The 18595-nt window shown below is 51.2% G+C and overlaps 1 protein-coding gene across 12 annotated transcripts in view; it reads left to right on the top strand.

Annotated features, from left to right (window-relative positions):
• huwe1 (HECT, UBA and WWE domain containing E3 ubiquitin protein ligase 1) overlaps nt 1-18595 on the top strand; it is a 229529-nt gene that overhangs the window by 89741 nt on the left and 121193 nt on the right. For all 12 annotated transcript variants that reach the window (XM_087985269.1, XM_087985271.1, XM_043680073.2 and 9 more), the window contains 7 exons: nt 530-621; nt 1468-1688; nt 8057-8114; nt 12539-12715; nt 13601-13846; nt 15521-15654; nt 17987-18099. In XM_087985269.1, the coding sequence (XP_087841395.1) occupies nt 530-621; nt 1468-1688; nt 8057-8114; nt 12539-12715; nt 13601-13846; nt 15521-15654; nt 17987-18099 (1041 nt within the window). The remainder of the gene's footprint in view (nt 1-529; nt 622-1467; nt 1689-8056; nt 8115-12538; nt 12716-13600; nt 13847-15520; nt 15655-17986; nt 18100-18595) is intronic.

Below are 18595 nucleotides of genomic sequence, written 5' to 3'. Positions count from 1 at the left end.
GCATTTGATGCTGGCACAGTTACTCACCTTCAGTCTGAGCGGTTTCATCGGGATGTGGCCAGCATTTGTTGTTAAATGACTTCTAGATCAATTCATAGAGTGGCTATGAGTCAGCCACGTGACTGAGTGCCTGGAGTTCGTTTGTGGCCTGACTGGCTAATGGTAGCAAGGAAACCCAGGGGGCAGTAGTTGGTGGCTGTCATGGTTTCCATTACTGAAGCTAGTTATTAATTCCAGACTATTGGCGCTGGTTACTGGTCTAGCGATATTACCACTATGCCACCCTCTCCTGCATGTGGTTAACTAACAATAATGAGGTATATGGGTTAGAGGCAGGTCTTTGGGGTGAGGTTGTCTTACTTAAACAGCGAAGTAGATTCAGTGGGTATCCGAATGGCCTATTCCCTCCTGATCCTTTGTTCGTGACTCTCCATGGTGGGTAAATAATAAAAGCCTTCAGTCTCCTCAGTTTGGAGTTGACGTCGATGGCTTCAATGACCAGTTGTCTGACGCTGTCCCATCTGTACAGGCGATACTGCGTCTAACCTCGGCAGTGCTGTGGACGAACTGATGAGACACCAACCAACTCTGAAGACCGATGCCACTGCTGCCATCATTAAGGTGCGTGACCCTGAGCCAATCCAAGCGGGGAGGTGGGAGGGGGAGGGGAGTGGCTGGTATTAACCAGGGAAATGATTGGAACGCGGCGGTTAACATCTGACCCAGGGGCAAGTGCAAATTGGGTGTTTTTCTTTGAAAATAAAATCTTCCTCTGGGTGTCACTGAGGCTGGTATTTATTCCCTCGAAACTCACTAACCGTGAGTCTAGTCTGCTTCACAGACTACATTACGGAGAGACTGGTATTGTGCATGCAAGTCAGGCTGGACTGAGGACAGCAGCGTTTCATGCCCTGAAATGACTTGCCTGAAAGCTTTTTAAGGATGAGTTGGACCGAAGGGTCTGAGTCCGTGCTGTATGAGCCTATGACTTACTTGCGTGTTCATTTTAAAGATAAAGGCATTGAGTGGTGTGGGGCGATAGTAAGATTACGGTATTGGGAGAGAGAATGGGCCACGATCATCGTGAATAGCAGAACAAGCTTGAAGGGCAGAATGGCCACCTCCTAGTTTTACCGCTCTGTATGAGCTGAGGTTTGAGATCTCAATCTACCATGTTGGGCTTGAGCCCTCGTTTACTGCATTATTGCTCAAGTTGTCTTGGTTACTAATCTGGGGATGTGCCCTCTTCTGCCTGCTAGCTATTGCGCCCATTCCTGCGCCTACATAATCACATCTCGTGAAGGCAATAATCATTGGGTGTGATTGTCCCTTATTCTTGAACCGCTTGGCTGGGGGTTCTGTGGCAGACTTAGGTGAGCAGATCTACTGATGCTGCAATCTGTGCCAAGGGAGGCAAAGATGGCCGGCGTGCTATTGGAACTAACGTCACTTGTTCCGCCTTTTCAGTTGCTGGAAGAAATCTGCAATCTGGGAAGAGACCCCAAGTACATCTGCCAGAAACCTTCCATCCAGAAGGCGGATGGGAGTGCCAGTGCTCCTCCACCTCGCTCCAATCATGCTGCCGAGGAAGCATCCAGTGAAGATGAGGAGGAAGAGGAGGTTCAGGCCATGCAGAGCTTCAGCAGCAGTATGTCTGCTCAACAGAGTGACCCCGAACCCAACCAGCAGTAAGTTATTACTCAGCTGCTTTAAGGGGTGGGTGCATTGAATTGACATCTGTGCGTGCACTCAAGTCGGGTGGCGAGCACTTGTAGAGAATCGCCTTTGAGTTATACTGCAGCGAGTTTACTCCACACCCAGGCTGCGTTTGAATGGTTGGCCACCTGTTGCTTTTAAGAGTTCATTCACTTCCGGGCCAGGGTCCACCATGTACAGAGGAACTTTGATTATCCGAAGGATACGGGCAGAGAGTATTTCATTCGGTTAATGGAATGCTGGATAACATAATTAGCCACGTTGGGACCTTGTGGATAATCCGAAATTTGGTTAATTGGATGCCAGATAATCAAGGTTCCTCTGTAGTTGTCAAGCAGGCCAGCAGCTTAAAGGAATGAGGTTTGGGGCTTACACAGTGTAGATGCACACTGGGTGAATGAGTTAGGAGTGGGCTACTCCGCCATGGCTCTCAATTTCAGGACAACGAAGATATAAAGGAGGAAACAGAAGCTGCTGGAAAAGCTCAGCAGGTCTGGCAGCATCTGTGGAGAGAAATCGGAGTCAATGTTTTGGGTCAAATGGCCCTCCTTCAGAAGGGTGTTCTGAAGAAGGTTTACTGTTCCTGAAATGTTAACTCTGATTTATGTCCACAGATGCTGCGAGACCTGCTGAGCTTTTCCAGCTTTTGCTGATTACCAACATTCACAGTTCTTTTCGCTTTTGTTTTAAATACAGATGAGGAAAATCAGTGCCTGTCCATTTCAGGCACTGAATCCTCCCTGTACTCTCTCAAACTGAAAAGTAAAGCTCCCTGTGCACTGTCCCCATCAAACACTCCTAAGATAGGTACAGCACAGGGTTAGATAAAGATTAAAGCACTATCTACACTGCCCTCTCAACAAACACTCCCAGGAGAAGGACAACACGGGGGTTAGATACGGAGTAAAGCTCTCTGTACACTGAGGCCGCACACACACACAATCAAACCCTCCCAGGACAGGTACAGCACAGGGTTAGATACAGTGGTAACGCTGTCTCTCGACATTTGTAAACTGAAAGTGGCGTTCGCTGGATGCACTTTCCTTTTGAAAGTTGCTGTTGATCCATTGTATTATTTACACACTCTCGCTCCCTGCCTAAATCTCTCTCCCCAGCTTCCCCATGAAATTTGAAATTGGACAGGTTGCATATAAATGTAAGAACTGAAGGCCACTCGCTGAATGGAGACCCCTGAGGTGGGCGAGAAAAATGCATCCTAATTTCAGTGCAGTTGAACATGCTCAGTGCTTTTGCGCCACTATCCTTTCATGTGCCAGTCACACTCTGCCTGCTGATTGCTGACCCCTCAAGTTTTAAGAAAAGGACCCCCCCCACCCCACAGGCCTTTTCCTGCCTAGCTCGGACACGGACATTTGGATTTGCTAGTGTCCTCCCCACCGTCCGCAGTCCTTTCACACTTTCCTGAATGGCCTTAAAAAGTCCTGTTTATGCTCTCTCTTCTCTGTCTGGAGTTTGGCTTTGCTCCTTTTGGCAGATTCTCCCACATCTCCTCTGAAGCTGTGCCAGCGGCGCATTGGAATGGAAAGACAGCCCCTCCAGTTCCCAGCTTTGGTCTGTTAACCCTCCAGTGTCCAGACTGCTGACTCCCCCAGCTTCACCATGGACTGGCACCAGTTTATCTCCTCATTTCTGTTTTAGATCTCTGGTTCTGGAAGGCGGAGGGGTTTTTAAAAAAAAAAAAAATTGTTTAAGTGACTTGTCAACGGTCAGGTTGGAGCGTACAGAAGTAGTCCCGTTCAGCCTCTGCTGTCTGTTTGGCAGAACAGTCTCGTTTGGTCCCAAGCCCATTGACATGTTTTGTTTCTGTTCCTCATGGTACCTTTCCAGTTTCCCTGCGAAAATGACTTATTAATCGTTTTCCACCTCTCTCCCGGATCTTGTGTCGAATCACTGGTTCTGGAGCCCCTCCCAGTGAAGGCAGGATCTGACTGTGATGTGCCATTCCAGAGTTCACCTGCAATTGCTGAAATGTCCTGCCATGGGAGTGAGCTCTCCCTGCGATAACGGAGTCTCAGTCCATTCTCTCATCACTGGACGAAACCATGTGTTGATTTTTGAATCTCTGGAGCCAGTCCTATTTTGCAGTGTTGTCAAATGGAACTCCTTTCAGCATGTGTCCCTCGGAGGTCAGTGCTGGGGTCTCCCATCTCTTAGCACCCATGCTGCCCTTACCCTCTCCACCATCATTGGTTTCTCGGCTCGTTTGAGAACAAGGCGCAGGAGTAGGCCGTCGGCCCCTCGAGCCTGCTCCACCATTCAGTAAGATCATGGCTGATCTTCACGTGGACTCGGCTCCACTTACCTGCCCACTCGCCATAACCTGTAATTCCCTTACTGTTCAAAAAGCTAGCTTTGCCTTAAAAACAATCAACAGGGTGGTCTTAACTGCTTCACTGGGTAGGGAGTCACGCGCATTCACAACCTTTTGGTGAAGAAGTTCCTCCTCAACTCAGTCTGAAATCTGCTCCCCCTTATCTTGAGGCGATGTCCCCTAGTTCTAGTTTCACCGTCCCGCGGCAACAACTTTCCTGCTTCTATCTTATTTATTCCCTCCATGATTTTATACATTTCTATAAGATTCTTCTAAATTCTGTTGAGTATAGTCCCAGTTTACTCAGTCTCTCCTCATAAGTCAACCCTCTCGACTCTGGAATCAACTTGGTGAATCACCTCCAGCACCACTTCAAGTGCCAGTACGTCCTTTCTCAAGTAAGGAGACCAACACTCTGCAAAGCAAACTAAAATGGCACACAGTTTGACTGGTCTCTAGGTCTTTAGAAATCCTTCTCTCAATCTTTTCACGTCTGTCCGTCTGACTCTCTCCCTCTCTCCCTCCCTCTCTTCTCCCCTCCCTCTCTCTGCCTCCGATGTTTATTAAAATCTCCCTCTTTGATCGTTATGCAGAAATCCCCTCTGTCTTGATGCCAATTCTTGTCACGATTGCCCAAGTGTGACGTGACTGGGGTGAGGATGAGCACGTTTCCACTGAGTTAAAGGCGCAATACAAAAGCATAAAGAGCAGTTCTTGAGTAAGGAGGATGCTGTGTTGCGAAGCCCAAAAGGCTTCTGGCATCCGCCCAGGTCCTGCCAGTTGCCAGCACTCTGTCTGAGATGCCATCTCGCCTTTCATGGTGCATTGAACCTCTGTGTGCCTTGGAGAGAAATGCCCTCTCTCTCCCTTTCTGAACTTGCAAATCCTTTGCAGGAGATGGGATGTGAAAGTGCCGTACAGTGACACGGGTTGCCTCAGCATCCCTGCTGTCAAACAGTTCAGCCCTGCCAGCCAGCGATCCCCTGATCCAGAAGGAGTCTTGTCCTGGAGCCGGCGGGATACCTCTTACTGACTTGGGTCGGGATCAAAGGCTGTGGCGCCGTTCACGCCGGCGCAGTGGAAACTCACTGCGGCTCTATTGTTGTGTGGCTGCGCCTCTCGTTCGTGCCTGTGGGTTACGACTGTCTGAGGCTGAAGGCAGGCAGCGTGGGGGGTTGAGGGGAAGGGGGTGACGTGCTTCCTCTGGCTCCGTTTCTTTTCGAGGACGTGATTCTGCTGCATCAGCCTCGGGTCAGGTTCAGCAGCCAGCGTGAGCGCACCCACTCCCGGTACGGTCTGGTAGCCCTGTCCTCCCCTGGCCTTTGGGGCCCTGATGTGGGGGTGGGGGCACCTGAGCAGGCAGCGCCTCAGCCCGACGAGCGGTTTTGTCACGTGCTGGGGCATTTTTTTTTTCTCTCGCTTTTGAAACGAATGAGACTTCGGCTGGTCAGAGAATTGCAACAGGCATTCCTCCCAAAGGATTGGGTGGCTGCCAGCGATTGAGAGAGACGGACAGCCGCATTGCAGTGGCGGTGACTGTCTGAGGGTCTGGGCCAACTTATTGCTGTAAGCGTACGGAGGGCCTTTTCCGGTGATTCTCGGTCTCCAGCCTGTGTTCACTTCAGTCGCTGTTACCTCCCTCTCTCTGTCTCTCTGAGATGAGCAGGGACAGCTTGTTGATGTATCGCTCAGCGTCTTGAGCAGGGTGGTCGCCATTTTGATGGGAGCCCGTTTGCCGTGTCAGGCGCGAGTGAATTCGTTGCTTTTGTCAACCAGTTTCTCATCTTTGTGTGGTTTCCGGGAGCATTACCCCAAAGCATGTGGGTCTGCCTTCAAAAACAAAAAGCCGCAAAATTTTGTGCAGGAATACATTGGTTGTTAACCCCTTGTGCCAGGGTTTTTTGGCAGTTCCTGTTAATGAGTGGAGGGATATCTTCAGCAGCAGAGAAATGACTTTGAGACCCTGGCAGTGTGTCAGCTGCCCGCTACAGGCAGCTGTAGGTGGACAGATGCTTAGGGTGACTGCATGAGAGAGCATGCGTTTCATCCATTACAGTCATCTCGACTCAGTGCTGCCTTTTTTAGTTTCGTCAACTGTTAAACCATCTTCATCACTGTAACCTCTGACCCCTGCAACGCCCTGGATCACTGTCACCTCCTCCGACCCCTGGATCGCTGTCACCTCCTCCAACCCCCGTGACCCCCTGGATTGCTGTCGCCACGTCCGACCCCCGCGACCCACTGGATCGCTGTCGCCACCTCCATCCCCGCCACCCCCTGGATCGCTGTCGCCGCCTCTGACCCCTGCGAACTCCTGGATCGCTGTCGCCACCTCCGACCCCCGCGACTCCTTAGATCGCTGTCGCCTCCTCCAACCCCCGCGACCCCCTGGATCGCTGTCACCACCACCGACCCCCGCGACCCCCGGAACGCTGTCACCACCACCGACCCCTGCGACCCCCTGGAACGCTGTCACCACCACCGACCCCCGCGACCCCCTGGAACGCTGTCAGCACCACCGACCCCTGCGACCCCCTGGAACGCTGTCAGCACCACCGACCCCTGCGACCCCCTGGAACGCTGTCACCACCACCGACCCCCTGGAACGCTGTCACCATCACCGACCCCCTGGAACGCTGTCACCACCACCGATCCCCACGTCCCCCTGGATCGCTGTCGCCACCTCCGACCCCCGCGACCCCCTCTATTGTTGTCGCCACCTCCGACCCCCTGGATCACTGTCGCCACCGCCGGCTGCCTCGACCCCCTGGATCGCCGTCGCCATCGCTGGCCCCCGCGACCCCCTTGATCACTGTCTCCACCTCCAACTCCCGCAACCCCCTGGATTGCTATCACCTCCTCCGACCCCCGGATCGCTGTAGCTTCCTCCAATCCCCCGACCCTTTAGATCGCTGTCACCACCTCCCCAACCCCCGCGACCCCTTGGATCGCTGTCACCTCCTACGACCCCCTGGATCACTGTCACCTTCTCCGACCCCTGCGCCCCTCCTCTGCCCAGGCTCCCCTCCCAAATGCAGAAAAGTCCAGCCCTGCTCGAGCACCCTTACAGGTGTAGAACAGCAGGGCAGATCCTCCTGCAGTAGACATCCATTTAGGTTGTCTCTGTGTCCAGTTAACCTTTCTGTTTCTGAAGTTAATGCATGCAGAGTCTGCTGGCTAAAAGCATTTAGCGGTGATCTGTCTGTTACGATCAGAATCGTGTTGGATTTCCAGAGGTTAAATGAGTTTCAAAGAGTGAGGGATGACTCGAGATTGGAAATGCATGAGATTCTGGATGGCTTTCCCAACGTCGACATGGGCTGAATGTTCCCTGTAGTGGGTGAGTGCAGAGCGAGTGGGCATTGTTTTAAAATTCAGGCTCACCCTTTTAGGGGACAGGTGGAGAGAAGTGTTCGTCTCTGGTTGTGTGACTTTAGAAAATGATCTCTGAAGGCACTGGTAGTGGGGTGGTTGAGTAAGGTGAAGATGGATTGGTTCTTGTTGCTCAGGGGAATTGGTCTGTTGGATGTGAATGGGTGTGTGGCATTCGGACTGGAAACACAGATTGGCCACAATCTTCCTCGAATGTTGCAGCAGGATTGGCCTACCTTTGCTACTTGTTTCTTGCTCACGAATGGTTCCTCTCAGCAGGCAGGTCCGTAAACGAGGGCCCACAGAGGCATGAAAGGACCTGAGTAATTTTCTCACATGCTGCCAGGAAAGAAAGGGGAGCTGCAGATTTAGTTATGATCTCCAAAAGGAGATTTGATCCCTACGTGAAGGGGAACGATCCGTTGATGTGAAGGGCAGAATTGCCTCCATTGTTGGTATGGCTTGCTTTGCACCTGTACATGTCAGAGCTGCAGAAAGGATCTTTGTTCAGTGACCATTTGGGTCGTTAAGCAAAGCTCATTTACCTCTGGGTGGGTCACTGATTGGACATGAATCCTGTCTTGGTTCTTTTAAACACTTGTCAAAACATTGTCTTATTTGTTTTCGTATTCTCAGAGTGGTTGGCACAGAGGAGAGGGTACCCATTCCACTGATGGATTATATACTGAATGTGGTAAGTGAGCTGTTAACTCTCATCCAGACATGTCCACAATGGTACTGTACCCCAGTGTTATACAGTGACAGACCTGTCCCCACCAGTACTGTACCCCAGTGTTATACAGTGACAGACCTGTCCCCACCAGTACTGTACCCCAGTGTTATACAGTGACAGACCTGTCCCCACCTGTACTGTACCCCAGTGTTATACAGGGACAGACCTGTCCCCACCAGTACTGTACCCCAGTGTTACACAGTGACAGACCTGTCCCCACCAGTGCTGTACCCCAGTGTTACACAGGGACAGACCTGTCCCCACCAGTGCTGTACCCCAGTGTTACACAGGGACAGACCTGTCCCCACCAGTACTGTACCCCAGTGTTATACAGTGACAGACCTGTCCCCACCTGTACTGTACCCCAGTGTTATACAGGGACAGACCTGTCCCCACCAGTACTGTACCCCAGTGTTACACAGTGACAGACCTGTCCCCACCAGTGCTGTACCCCAGTGTTACACAGGGACAGACCTGTCCCCACCAGTGCTGTACCCCAGTGTTACACAGGGACAGACCTGTCCCCACCAGTGCTGTACCCCAGTGTTACACAGTGACAGACCTGTCCCCACCAGTGCTGTACCCCAGTGTTACACAGGGACAGACCTGTGCCCACCAGTACTGTACCCCAGTGTTACACAGTGACAGACCTGTCCCCACCAGTGCTGTACCCCAGTGTTACACAGGGACTGACCTGTGCCCACCAGTACTGTACCCCAGTGTTACACAGTGACAGACCTGTCCCCACCAGTACTGTACCCCAGTGTTACACAGGGACAGACCTGTGCCCACCAGTACTGTACCCCAGTGTTACACAGGGACAGACCTGTGCCCACCAGTACTGTACCCCAGTGTTACACAGTGACAGACCTGTCCCCACCAGTACTGTACCCCAGTGTTACACAGTGACAGACCTGTCCCCCACAGGAACTGTACCCCAGTGTTATACAGTGACAGACCTGTCCCCACCAGTACTGTACCCCAGTGTTATACAGTGACAGACCTGTCCCCCACAGGAACTGTACCCCAGTGTTATACAGTGACAGACCTGTCCCCACCAGTACTGTACCCCACTGTTATACAGGGACAGACCTGTCCCCACCAGTACTGTACCCCAGTGTTATACAGGGACAGACCTGTCCCCACCAGTACTGTACCCCAGTGTTATACAGGGACAGGTCTGTCACTACCAGTACTGTACCCCAGTGTTATACAGGGACAGACCTGTCCCCACCAGTACTGTACCCCAGTGTTATACAGGGACAGACCTGTCCCCACCAGTACTGTACCCCAGTGTTATACAGGGACAGACCTGTCCCCACCAGTACTGTACCCCAGTGTTATACAGGGACAGATCTGTCCCCACCAGAACTGTACCCCAGTGTTATACAGTGACAGATCTGTCCCCACCAGTACTGTACCCCAGTGTTACACAGGGACAGATCTGTCCCCACCAGTACTGTACCCCAGTGTTACACAGGGACAGATCTGTCCCCACTAGTACTGTACCCCAGTGTTATACAGTGACAGACCTGTCCCCACCAGTACTGTACCCCAGTGTTATACAGTGACAGACCTGTCCCCACCAGTACTGTCCCCCAGTGTTATACAGGGACAGACCTGTCCCCACCAGTACTGTACCCCAGTGTTACACAGGGACAGATCTGTCCCCACCAGTACTGTACCCCAGTGTTATACAGTGACAGATCTGTCCCCACCAGTACTGTACCCCAGTGTTATACAGTGACAGACCTGTCCCCACCAGTACTGTACCCCAGTGTTATACAGTGACAGACCCGTCCCCACCAGTACTGTACCCCAGTGTTATACAGTGACAGACCTGTCCCCACCAGTACTGTCCCCCAGTGTTATACAGTGACAGACCTGTCCCCCACCAGTACTGTACCCCAGTGTTACACAGGGACAGATCTGTCCCCACCAGTACTGTACCCCAGTGTTATACAGGGACAGACCTGTCCCCACCAGTACTGTACCCCAGTGTTATACAGGGACAGATCTGTCCCCACCAGTACTGTACCCCAGTGTTATACAGTGACAGATCTGTCCCCACCAGTACTGTACCCCAGTGTTACACAGGGACAGATCTGTCCCCACTAGTACTGTACCCCAGTGTTATACAGTGACAGACCTGTCCCCACCAGTACTGTACCCCAGTGTTATACAGTGACAGACCTGTCCCCACCAGTACTGTCCCCCAGTGTTATACAGGGACAGACCTGTCCCCACCAGTACTGTACCCCAGTGTTACACAGGGACAGATCTGTCCCCACCAGTACTGTACCCCAGTGTTATACAGTGACAGATCTGTCCCCACCAGTACTGTACCCCAGTGTTATACAGTGACAGATCTGTCCCCACCAGTACTGTACCCCAGTGTTATACAGTGACAGACCTGTCCCCACCAGTACTGTACCCCAGTGTTATACAGTGACAGACCTGTCCCCACCAGTACTGTACCCCAGTGTTATACAGGGACAGACCTGTCCCCACCAGTACTGTACCCCAGTGTTATACAGGGACAGACCTGTCCCCACCAGTACTGTACCCCAGTGTTATACAGCGACAGATCTGTCCCCACCAGTACAGTACCCCAGTGTTATACAGCGACAGACCTGTCCCCACCAGTACTGTACCCCAGTGTTATACAGCGACAGACCTGTCCCCACCAGTACTGTACCCCAGTGTTATACAGCGACAGACCTGTCCCCACCAGTTCTGTACCCCAGTGTTACACAGTGACAGATCTGTCCCCACCAGTACTGTACCCCAGTGTTATACAGGGACAGATCTGTCCCCACCAGTACTGTACCCCAGTGTTATACAGGGACAGATCTGTCCCCACCAGTACTGTACCACAGAATTGCTGTCGTTTCACAGACTGTGGATGTTGTTGACCAAGCTAGTATTTATTGCGCACTCTAAATGGATCCGAATTTATGATTAGTGCAGCTTCTGTGCTGACTGGTTATTGATTTCTGTCTGTATGCAACTTGTGTTTCCTAATCCCATTGAAGGGAAATGTAGCAAAAGATTGGTCAATATCTACTATCTAGAAGATGCACTCCAGCAGCTGACCCAGGCTTCACCGGCAGCACCTTCCGAACCCACGGTTTATACCCTCCAGCAGCAGACACACTGGCATCAAGTACACACTCCCCTCCAAAGCACTTGTCATCCTGACTTTGTTCAATATTGGGCGTTCCTTCGCTGTGTCGCTGCGTCAGAATCCTGGAATCCCTCTCCCTTATGGTCGTGCAGCTGTCCCTACACCACACAGACTGCAGCAGTGCTAGAGAGCAGTTCACTACTGCTCTTTCAAGAGGCAGCTGATGGTGGACAGTAGTTCCTTCCTGTGATGGAAATAAAAAAAAAAGCTTCTTGCGATTGGTTACTTTTGAGATTCATGCTCCAATGGAAAGTTCCAGCCTCCATGTTTGTCCCACACAGAATGCAATCCTGTCTCGAGTTTTCCCCCGTCTTTGCTCTTCATTCCCTACCCTTCCCCTGCCTAATATCCCAGGGTCTGGTGTAGCTGCAGCCCTACTCTGGGTGAGACGTGTTGCACAGCATATGCCAGTGGTTGAACCAGGGACCGTCTCGCTCTGTGGTTCACTAACCGAGCTAGCTTGTGGCAAATTGCCAGGTTTGGTCCAAGGTCTTCCGTGGAAATTGGCAGCATGGTAATCAGCCGGGCTGTGTTTCTTGTAGTGTTTCTGCCCGAGTTGAGCTTCCTCCCATTTCAGGTGATCTGAACCTATTGGTAAGAGCGTGCCGGAGTGGACCGTTCGGCCCATCGAGCCTGCTCTGCCATTCACCGTGAACGTGGGTGGTCTGCGGCTTCAGGCCCACTTGCCTGCCTCACCCTGTCTCCTGAGAGACCAAAAACAACCTCTGTGTCCCAGCCTCAATGATGAAGCAGCCACGACCCCCTTGTGTGCTGGATTCCAAACATTCTCAGCCCTCTCGCTGAAGTTACTTCTCCTCATCTCCGTTCTAAGCGTCCCGTTATTCTGAAAGTTTTCCCAAGTGTTTTAGATTCTTCAACCATCTCTCAGCCTCCACACCGTCCGAACCCCTTCAGCATCTTTGTTTGTTTGAGTGAGGTCTCTCGGGTCTTCTAACCTCCGAGGATGTTGGCCCAGTTTATTCAGCCTTTCTTCAAAGGCCAAGCTGCTCCTCCCAGAGATTAACTTCCACTGAATCACCTCAACTGTACTGTTAGTTTTCCTTAAACTTGGAAACCAAACCTTCGTGCGCATGTTGCAGATGTGCTCTGTAGAATTCTAACTAAGCCTGTCTCTTTATACCATCCCCTCAAACCCAGTCTCCACTAAACATTCTATCTCTCTTTCCCGTTCCACAAGATGAAGTTTGTTGAATCGATCCTGAGCAACAATACAACCGATGACCACTGTCAGGAGTTTGTGACCCAGAAGGGGCTGCAGCCTCTCGTCTGCATCCTGGGGCTGCCGAATCTTCCCATCGATTTCCCCACATCTGCAGCATGCCAGGCTGTTGCAGGAGTGTGCAAATCCATTCTGGTGGGTGTCAAGAGATCACTTTGCCTGTGTCTCTCTCGCTCTTTCTCTCTGCTGGTCTGTGTGTGTGCGTCTCTCTGTTTCTGTCTGCCGGTCTGTGTGTATGTGTGTGTGTGTTTCTCTCTGCCGCTCTGTGTGTGTGTCTCTCTCGCTGTTTCTCTCTGCTGGTCTGTGTGTGTCTCTCGCTGTTTCGCTCTGCCGGTCTGTGTGTGTGTCTCTCGCTGTTTCGCTCTGCCGCTCTGTGTGTGTCTGTGTGTCTGTCTTTCTGCCGGTCTGTGTGTCTGTCTTTCTGCCGGTCTGTGTGTCTGTCTTTCTGCCGGTCTGTGTGTGTGTGTGTCTCTGTTTCTCTCTGCCGATCTCTGTGTGTGTGTGTGTGTGTGTGTGTGTGTGTGTGTGTGTCTGTCTCTCTCTCTCTCTCTCTGCCGGTCTCTGTGTGTCTTTCTCTCTGTGTGTGTCTGTCTCTTTGTCTCTCTCTCTGCCGGTCTGTGTGTGTGGGTGGATCTCTGTTTCTCGCTCTCTCTGGCTCTTCTCTGTGTGTGTGTGTGTCTCTCTGTTTCTCTCTGTTGGTCTCTGTGTGTGGGTGGGTCTTTGTTTTTCTCTCTCTCTCTCTGCCGGTCTGTGTATGTGTTTGTTTCTGCCTGCCGTCTGTGTGTCCTTCTGCCTGTACTCCTCCTCCTTTTCCCCCCCCCCCCCATTTACTAAAGCTTTCATTACCTCTAATATCATAATACCATTTTTCATTGTTATTGAAAGGCATGAGTCTGTCTGATTTGGTAATGTAAGGTTCTCTCTTGAAGGAGATGCATAATGAGTTTGTTTTGTGCTGCACATCAGCGTCTGGAACATGATCCGAAGCTAATCCATCTTTTTCCCATCGTCTTCCTGCAGACACTGTCGCACGAGTTGAAGGTGCTGCAGGAAGGTCTCGTTCAACTGGACACCATACTGTCATCGTTGGAGCCCCTGCACCGACCCATTGACACCCCTGGTGGCTCTGTCCTCCTACGGGAGCTGGCAAACGCTGGCAATGTGGTCGATGCCACACTCTCGGCCCAGGCCACACCGCTGCTGCACGCTCTCACTGCAGCACACGCTTACATCATGATGTTTGTGCACACCTGCAGAGTGGGTCAGGTGAGAGTCAAAAATCTCTGCTCGTCGGTTGAAGGGAGGTGAGGTCAAAGTTCACCCACCTGGAAGCTGACCAGCCTGCGAGATCCATTGTCTGTTTGCGCGCGCGCACTCACTCACCCTCCCTAGCGTGTGATTGTTGATTGTATTGCGCCTGTGCCCGCTCCTCCTTGTCTCTCTGCCAGCTGGTTTGCTTTCAAGCTGTGCCTTTAAATTAGACTGGGGTCCCCTTATGTAGTTGAAACTTTATTGCTGGAACAGCACAGCAGGTCAGGCAGCATCCAGGGAACAGGAGATTCGGCGTTTCGGGCACAGGCCCTTCTTCAGGAATCTCTGTGAGAGAGTTGTCCTGAGCTGGGGTAGGTCGAGTTGCAGGGAATGTAGGTACCGGCGCATGGCTGCAAGCGTGGAGTGGAGGATCCGGAGGGAGGTCCGTTGCTGGAGGCTGCGGATTTGTTGCAGGTACTGGTAGTCCTGGTTGGGTCCAAATTGTGTTGGTCGGAAGGTGATCTGGAGTCCATGGGGGATCAGTCGGTTCCGTAGGCAGGTGCTGAGAAAGGAGATATGGCTGTGGTAACGAGTCTGCTTCAGAATGTGGCTGAAGAGCTTCTGTGCAGACCTGGGGTGTGCAGTGAGAGAGGGACTCACTGAAATCTTTGTAGAGAGAGGCAGAGAGCTTCTTCAAGGAAGGCATCCTTGTAAGAGGATTCGCAGTAGGTTGAAATCTTCGAGGAGAAAGTGAAGATTTCGGCCCTGTGCCCGAAACGTCGAATCTCCTGTTCCCTGGATGCTGCCTGACCTGCTGTGCTGTTCCAGCAATAAAGTTTCAACTTTGATCTCCAGCATCTGCAGACCTCACTTTCTCCCCTTATGTAGCTCAGACTGTGGGGGAGGCATGGTTGGCTCAGTAGTTAGCACTGCTGCCTCTCGGTGCTAGGGACCAGGGTTTAATTCCACCCTCGGGTATCTTTCTGTCTGCGTGGAACTCTCCCTCTAACTGCATAGGTTTATTCTGGGTGCTATGGTTTCCTCCCACAGTCTAAAGGTATGCAGTTAGGTGGATGGCCCATGCTAAATTACCCATGATGTGCAGGTTAGGGTGGATTGGCCGTGCTAAATTGTCCCCTTAGTGCCCAGGGATGTGCAGGTAAGGGTGGATTGGCCGTGCTAAATTGTCCCCGTAGTGCCCAGGGATGTGCAGGTTAGGGTGGATTGGCCGTGCTAAATTGTCCCGTAGTGCCCAGGGATATGCAGGTTAGGGTGGATTGGCTGTGCTAAATTGTCCCCTTAGTGCCCAGGGATGTGCAGGTAAGGGTGGATTGGCCGTGCTAAATTGCCCCATAGTGTCCAGGGATGTGTAGTCTAGCTGGATTAGCTGTGGAAATTGCAGGGATAGAGGTTGGGGAGGGGGTATCTGGGTGGGATGCTGTTTGGAGGCTCTGACTGTGACACTGTAAGATTGACTCTGACTCTGAAGAACTCTGCTCCTGGGGCATTTTGCCACATTCAGGGTATGGTTTATAAATGTGAGAACCTTCCAGCTCTTGAACATGTAAGGAGCATCTGATAATTACGTTTGCTTGAGAATGTGTATGTGTGGATAGGCTCACCTGTTAGTAAACCCATGTGGTGTTGGAAAGTAGGTTGCGCTCTCACGTCCTGACTCTGTTCTTTCAGAGTGAAATCCGTTCGATATCTGTCAACCAATGGGGCTCTCAGCTAGGCCTGAACGTCCTGAACAAGCTGAGCCAACTGTACTGCTCGCTGGTGTGGGAGAGCACTGTGCTCCTGTCCCTCTGTACCCCAAACAGGTGAGTCCCATGGGAACGCGGAAGGAATAAGAAGAGAATCTCCTGGCATTCAAATCTTTGGAAGCGCTGGAGGACCATGGTTTGTGCAGTCATTCAGGACATTGAGCCCTGATCTCTGAGGGTAAATGACAGATTTTAAAAATCTTCCTGGAATTGACCCAACATTAAGTAGGAGAGACTGGACCCCAAGTGCAGGAAGCGAGCAATGTGTGAAGTTAAGGGTGGAACTCTTTCTTGTCACATTGGAGATTGGGCCAAAACATTCCCCCTCCTGGCTGCTGCATATATATATCGGCAGTTTGCTTCATTTTGGAGCTGTTTGAGGTTGCAGTTACTGCACCTGTTTACAAGCACGGTGTTATGTATGAACCACTTCAGTCATGAAGAAAGACAGTCGAAACTGGGGCTGGTTTCCTTGTGCAAGAGAAGGCGAAGGGGAGATTTGATGGGGGTATTGGAACTGCGAGAGATCTGACAGACTGGATCGGAAGAAACTTTTCCTCTGCTAAGCAAATCCAGAACCAGAGGGGCACAGTTTTTAGTATTTTGGAACAGAAGTAGGCGAAGTGAGAAAAATCTTTTCCAGGGAGCAAGCAGTCAGGGCTTGGAATGCTCTGTGTGGAAAGGTGGTGGAGGCAGGTTCGGTTCAGGCATTCAGAGCATCATAGCAAAAGGTCCGTTGTGTCTGTAGCAGCTTCCGAGAGAGCTCCTCAGCTAGTCCTGTTCTCCAGCTGTATCTCCATAACCCTCTGAATCCTTTCAAACATATGTCCAGCTCTGTTTTGAAGCCTCCTGTTGAATCCCACCTCTGCCACTCCCAGGCAGCGCATTCCAATTCCTGACAATACAGAATAAAGAGATTTCTCCTCATCTCCTAGCTCTCTCACTGACCGTCTTGAAATTGGAACCGCTAGTTGCTGATTTATCAACTATTGAAAACAGAATGTCCTTTTTCACCCTATCAAAATTGTTCTTAATTTTGAACACTTCAATAAGGTCACTTCGTAATGTTCTCTCCTTCAAAAGTTTCTCCAACGTTTCAAAAATCCCTCATTCCTGGCATCATTCTAATAAACTTCCTTTGGACTCCCTCCACGACTCTAATATCCTTAAGAGCCCAGAATTAGACATAGTACTCCAAATGTGGTCTGGCAACGATTTGTAGGGGTGTAGCATCACTCCCTTGCTTTTATGCTCTATGTATCTAAACCCAAGGATTCTATACACTGCTTCAACTTGCCTGGCCACCTTCAGAGAATGATGTTCGTGACCCTCAAAGACCCTCTGCCCCTGTACTCCCCTCAGAGTTGTACCATTGAGCCTGTATTGTTGTGCTGGGTTTCGTCTACCGCAATGTATCATCTCCCATTTCTCTGCACTGAATTTCATCTTCCAGGTGTCTGTCCGTTTGGCCAGCTTGTCAATGTCTCGGAGGTTGCTCAGTGTCACCTTCCCAATTCACTGTTCTCCCTAGCTTTGCGTCATTTGCAAATTTACAGATTTTATCTTCAATGCCCAGTTCCAAATCGCTTATATAAATCAGAAAAAGCAAGGGTCCTAACATCGATCCCTGGGGAACTTCACTTTGAATGTCTCTCCAATCTGAGAAATGCCCTGTCTGTACCTACTCCCATTTCCTACCTTTTAGCCACTGTCTGATCCATGATGTCAAGGACCCATCAATCCCAAATATTTCTAACTGACTAACCAACCTGCCATGTCGCAAGGTATCAAATGTTTTCTGAAAGTCCGAATATACGGCATCCACAGCACTGTCCTCGTTCACTGTCTCTGCTACCTCATTAAAGGACTCAATCAAATTTCTCAGACATGACCTGCCCTTGACAAGGCCAGGCTGACCGTCTAGTGTAAGGCATTCTGTGATTCTGATCACTAATGGGGTGGATAAATGGCATCAGCCATGATGGTATTGAGTGGTGGAGCTGGCTCAAAGGCCTACTCCTTGTACCCCTTTCCTGTATGTTGCCTGAAAAAGTTGACTGCGGGAAAGTGAGGACTGCAGATCAGAGTTGTGAAAAATGTAGCGCTGCAGAAGCACAGCAGGTCAGGCAGCATCCAAGCAGCAAGAGAATCGCCATTTCGGGCACATTCCTGATGAAGGACTTACGCCTGAAACGTCGACTGTCTTCCTCAGATGCTGCCTGACCTGCTGCACACTTTCCGACTCTGAAAAAGCTGATTTCCAGCAGCAGCGAGATTTTAGACGGGGGAGGGAGGAGTTAGCATTGCAAGGTTTGAAAGCCCCGAGTGAGCTTGTGACGTGCGGCTCGAAGGTACGTGTGGGTGGCTAACCGTCTTTGTTTGGTTTCAGTCTTCCAGCTGGCTGCGAGTTTGGCCAGGCCGACATGCAGAAACTGGTACCAAAGGAGGACAAGCTTGCCACTGCTGCCACACCAGGTACCTCCACCGGAGCGAAGCGCACAGGTGAGCTCTTTGCACGGTCATGCCAGTCGACAGCAACACCACCTCTCATTCATGCAGCACCTTTTCAACATGTGTTAAACAATCATTGATGCTTGGCCCCCGTCAGGAGCTATGAGGAGGACAAAACGCTGCAAACTCAATCCCAGCGCTGGATATTAACTTGAAGGAAGTTGGCAGGGGTGGTGAATTAAAGAGATGGCTTTCACTGAAATCTTTAACGAGGGGTTCGGAGCACGGGCTGGGTTGTGAATCGTAGACCTTGAAGCTGAAGGCGAAGTCACCAGTGCTGGAGCAATTTCTTTTTTAAATTGGGGGAAGACCAGGATTGGAGCGACGCTGAGAATCTGTGAAATGGCGAGGCTTACGGATAGCGGGAGGGACGCAGGTTATGGAGGGGATTTTAAAATGTAGGTGGTGCACGGTTGAGGGCCAGGGCTGGTGCAGTGGACCTGGGGTGACATCCGAATGGAACTTGGTGTCAGCAGAACCCTGATTC

The sequence above is a fragment of the Chiloscyllium plagiosum genome, unplaced genomic scaffold, assembly GCF_037043375.1.
Source record: "Chiloscyllium plagiosum isolate Xiang-an unplaced genomic scaffold, Cpla_swu_hap1 HiC_scaffold_51, whole genome shotgun sequence".
NCBI lineage: Eukaryota > Metazoa > Chordata > Chondrichthyes > Orectolobiformes > Hemiscylliidae > Chiloscyllium > Chiloscyllium plagiosum.
This window is presented reverse-complemented; position numbering and strand designations above follow the sequence as displayed.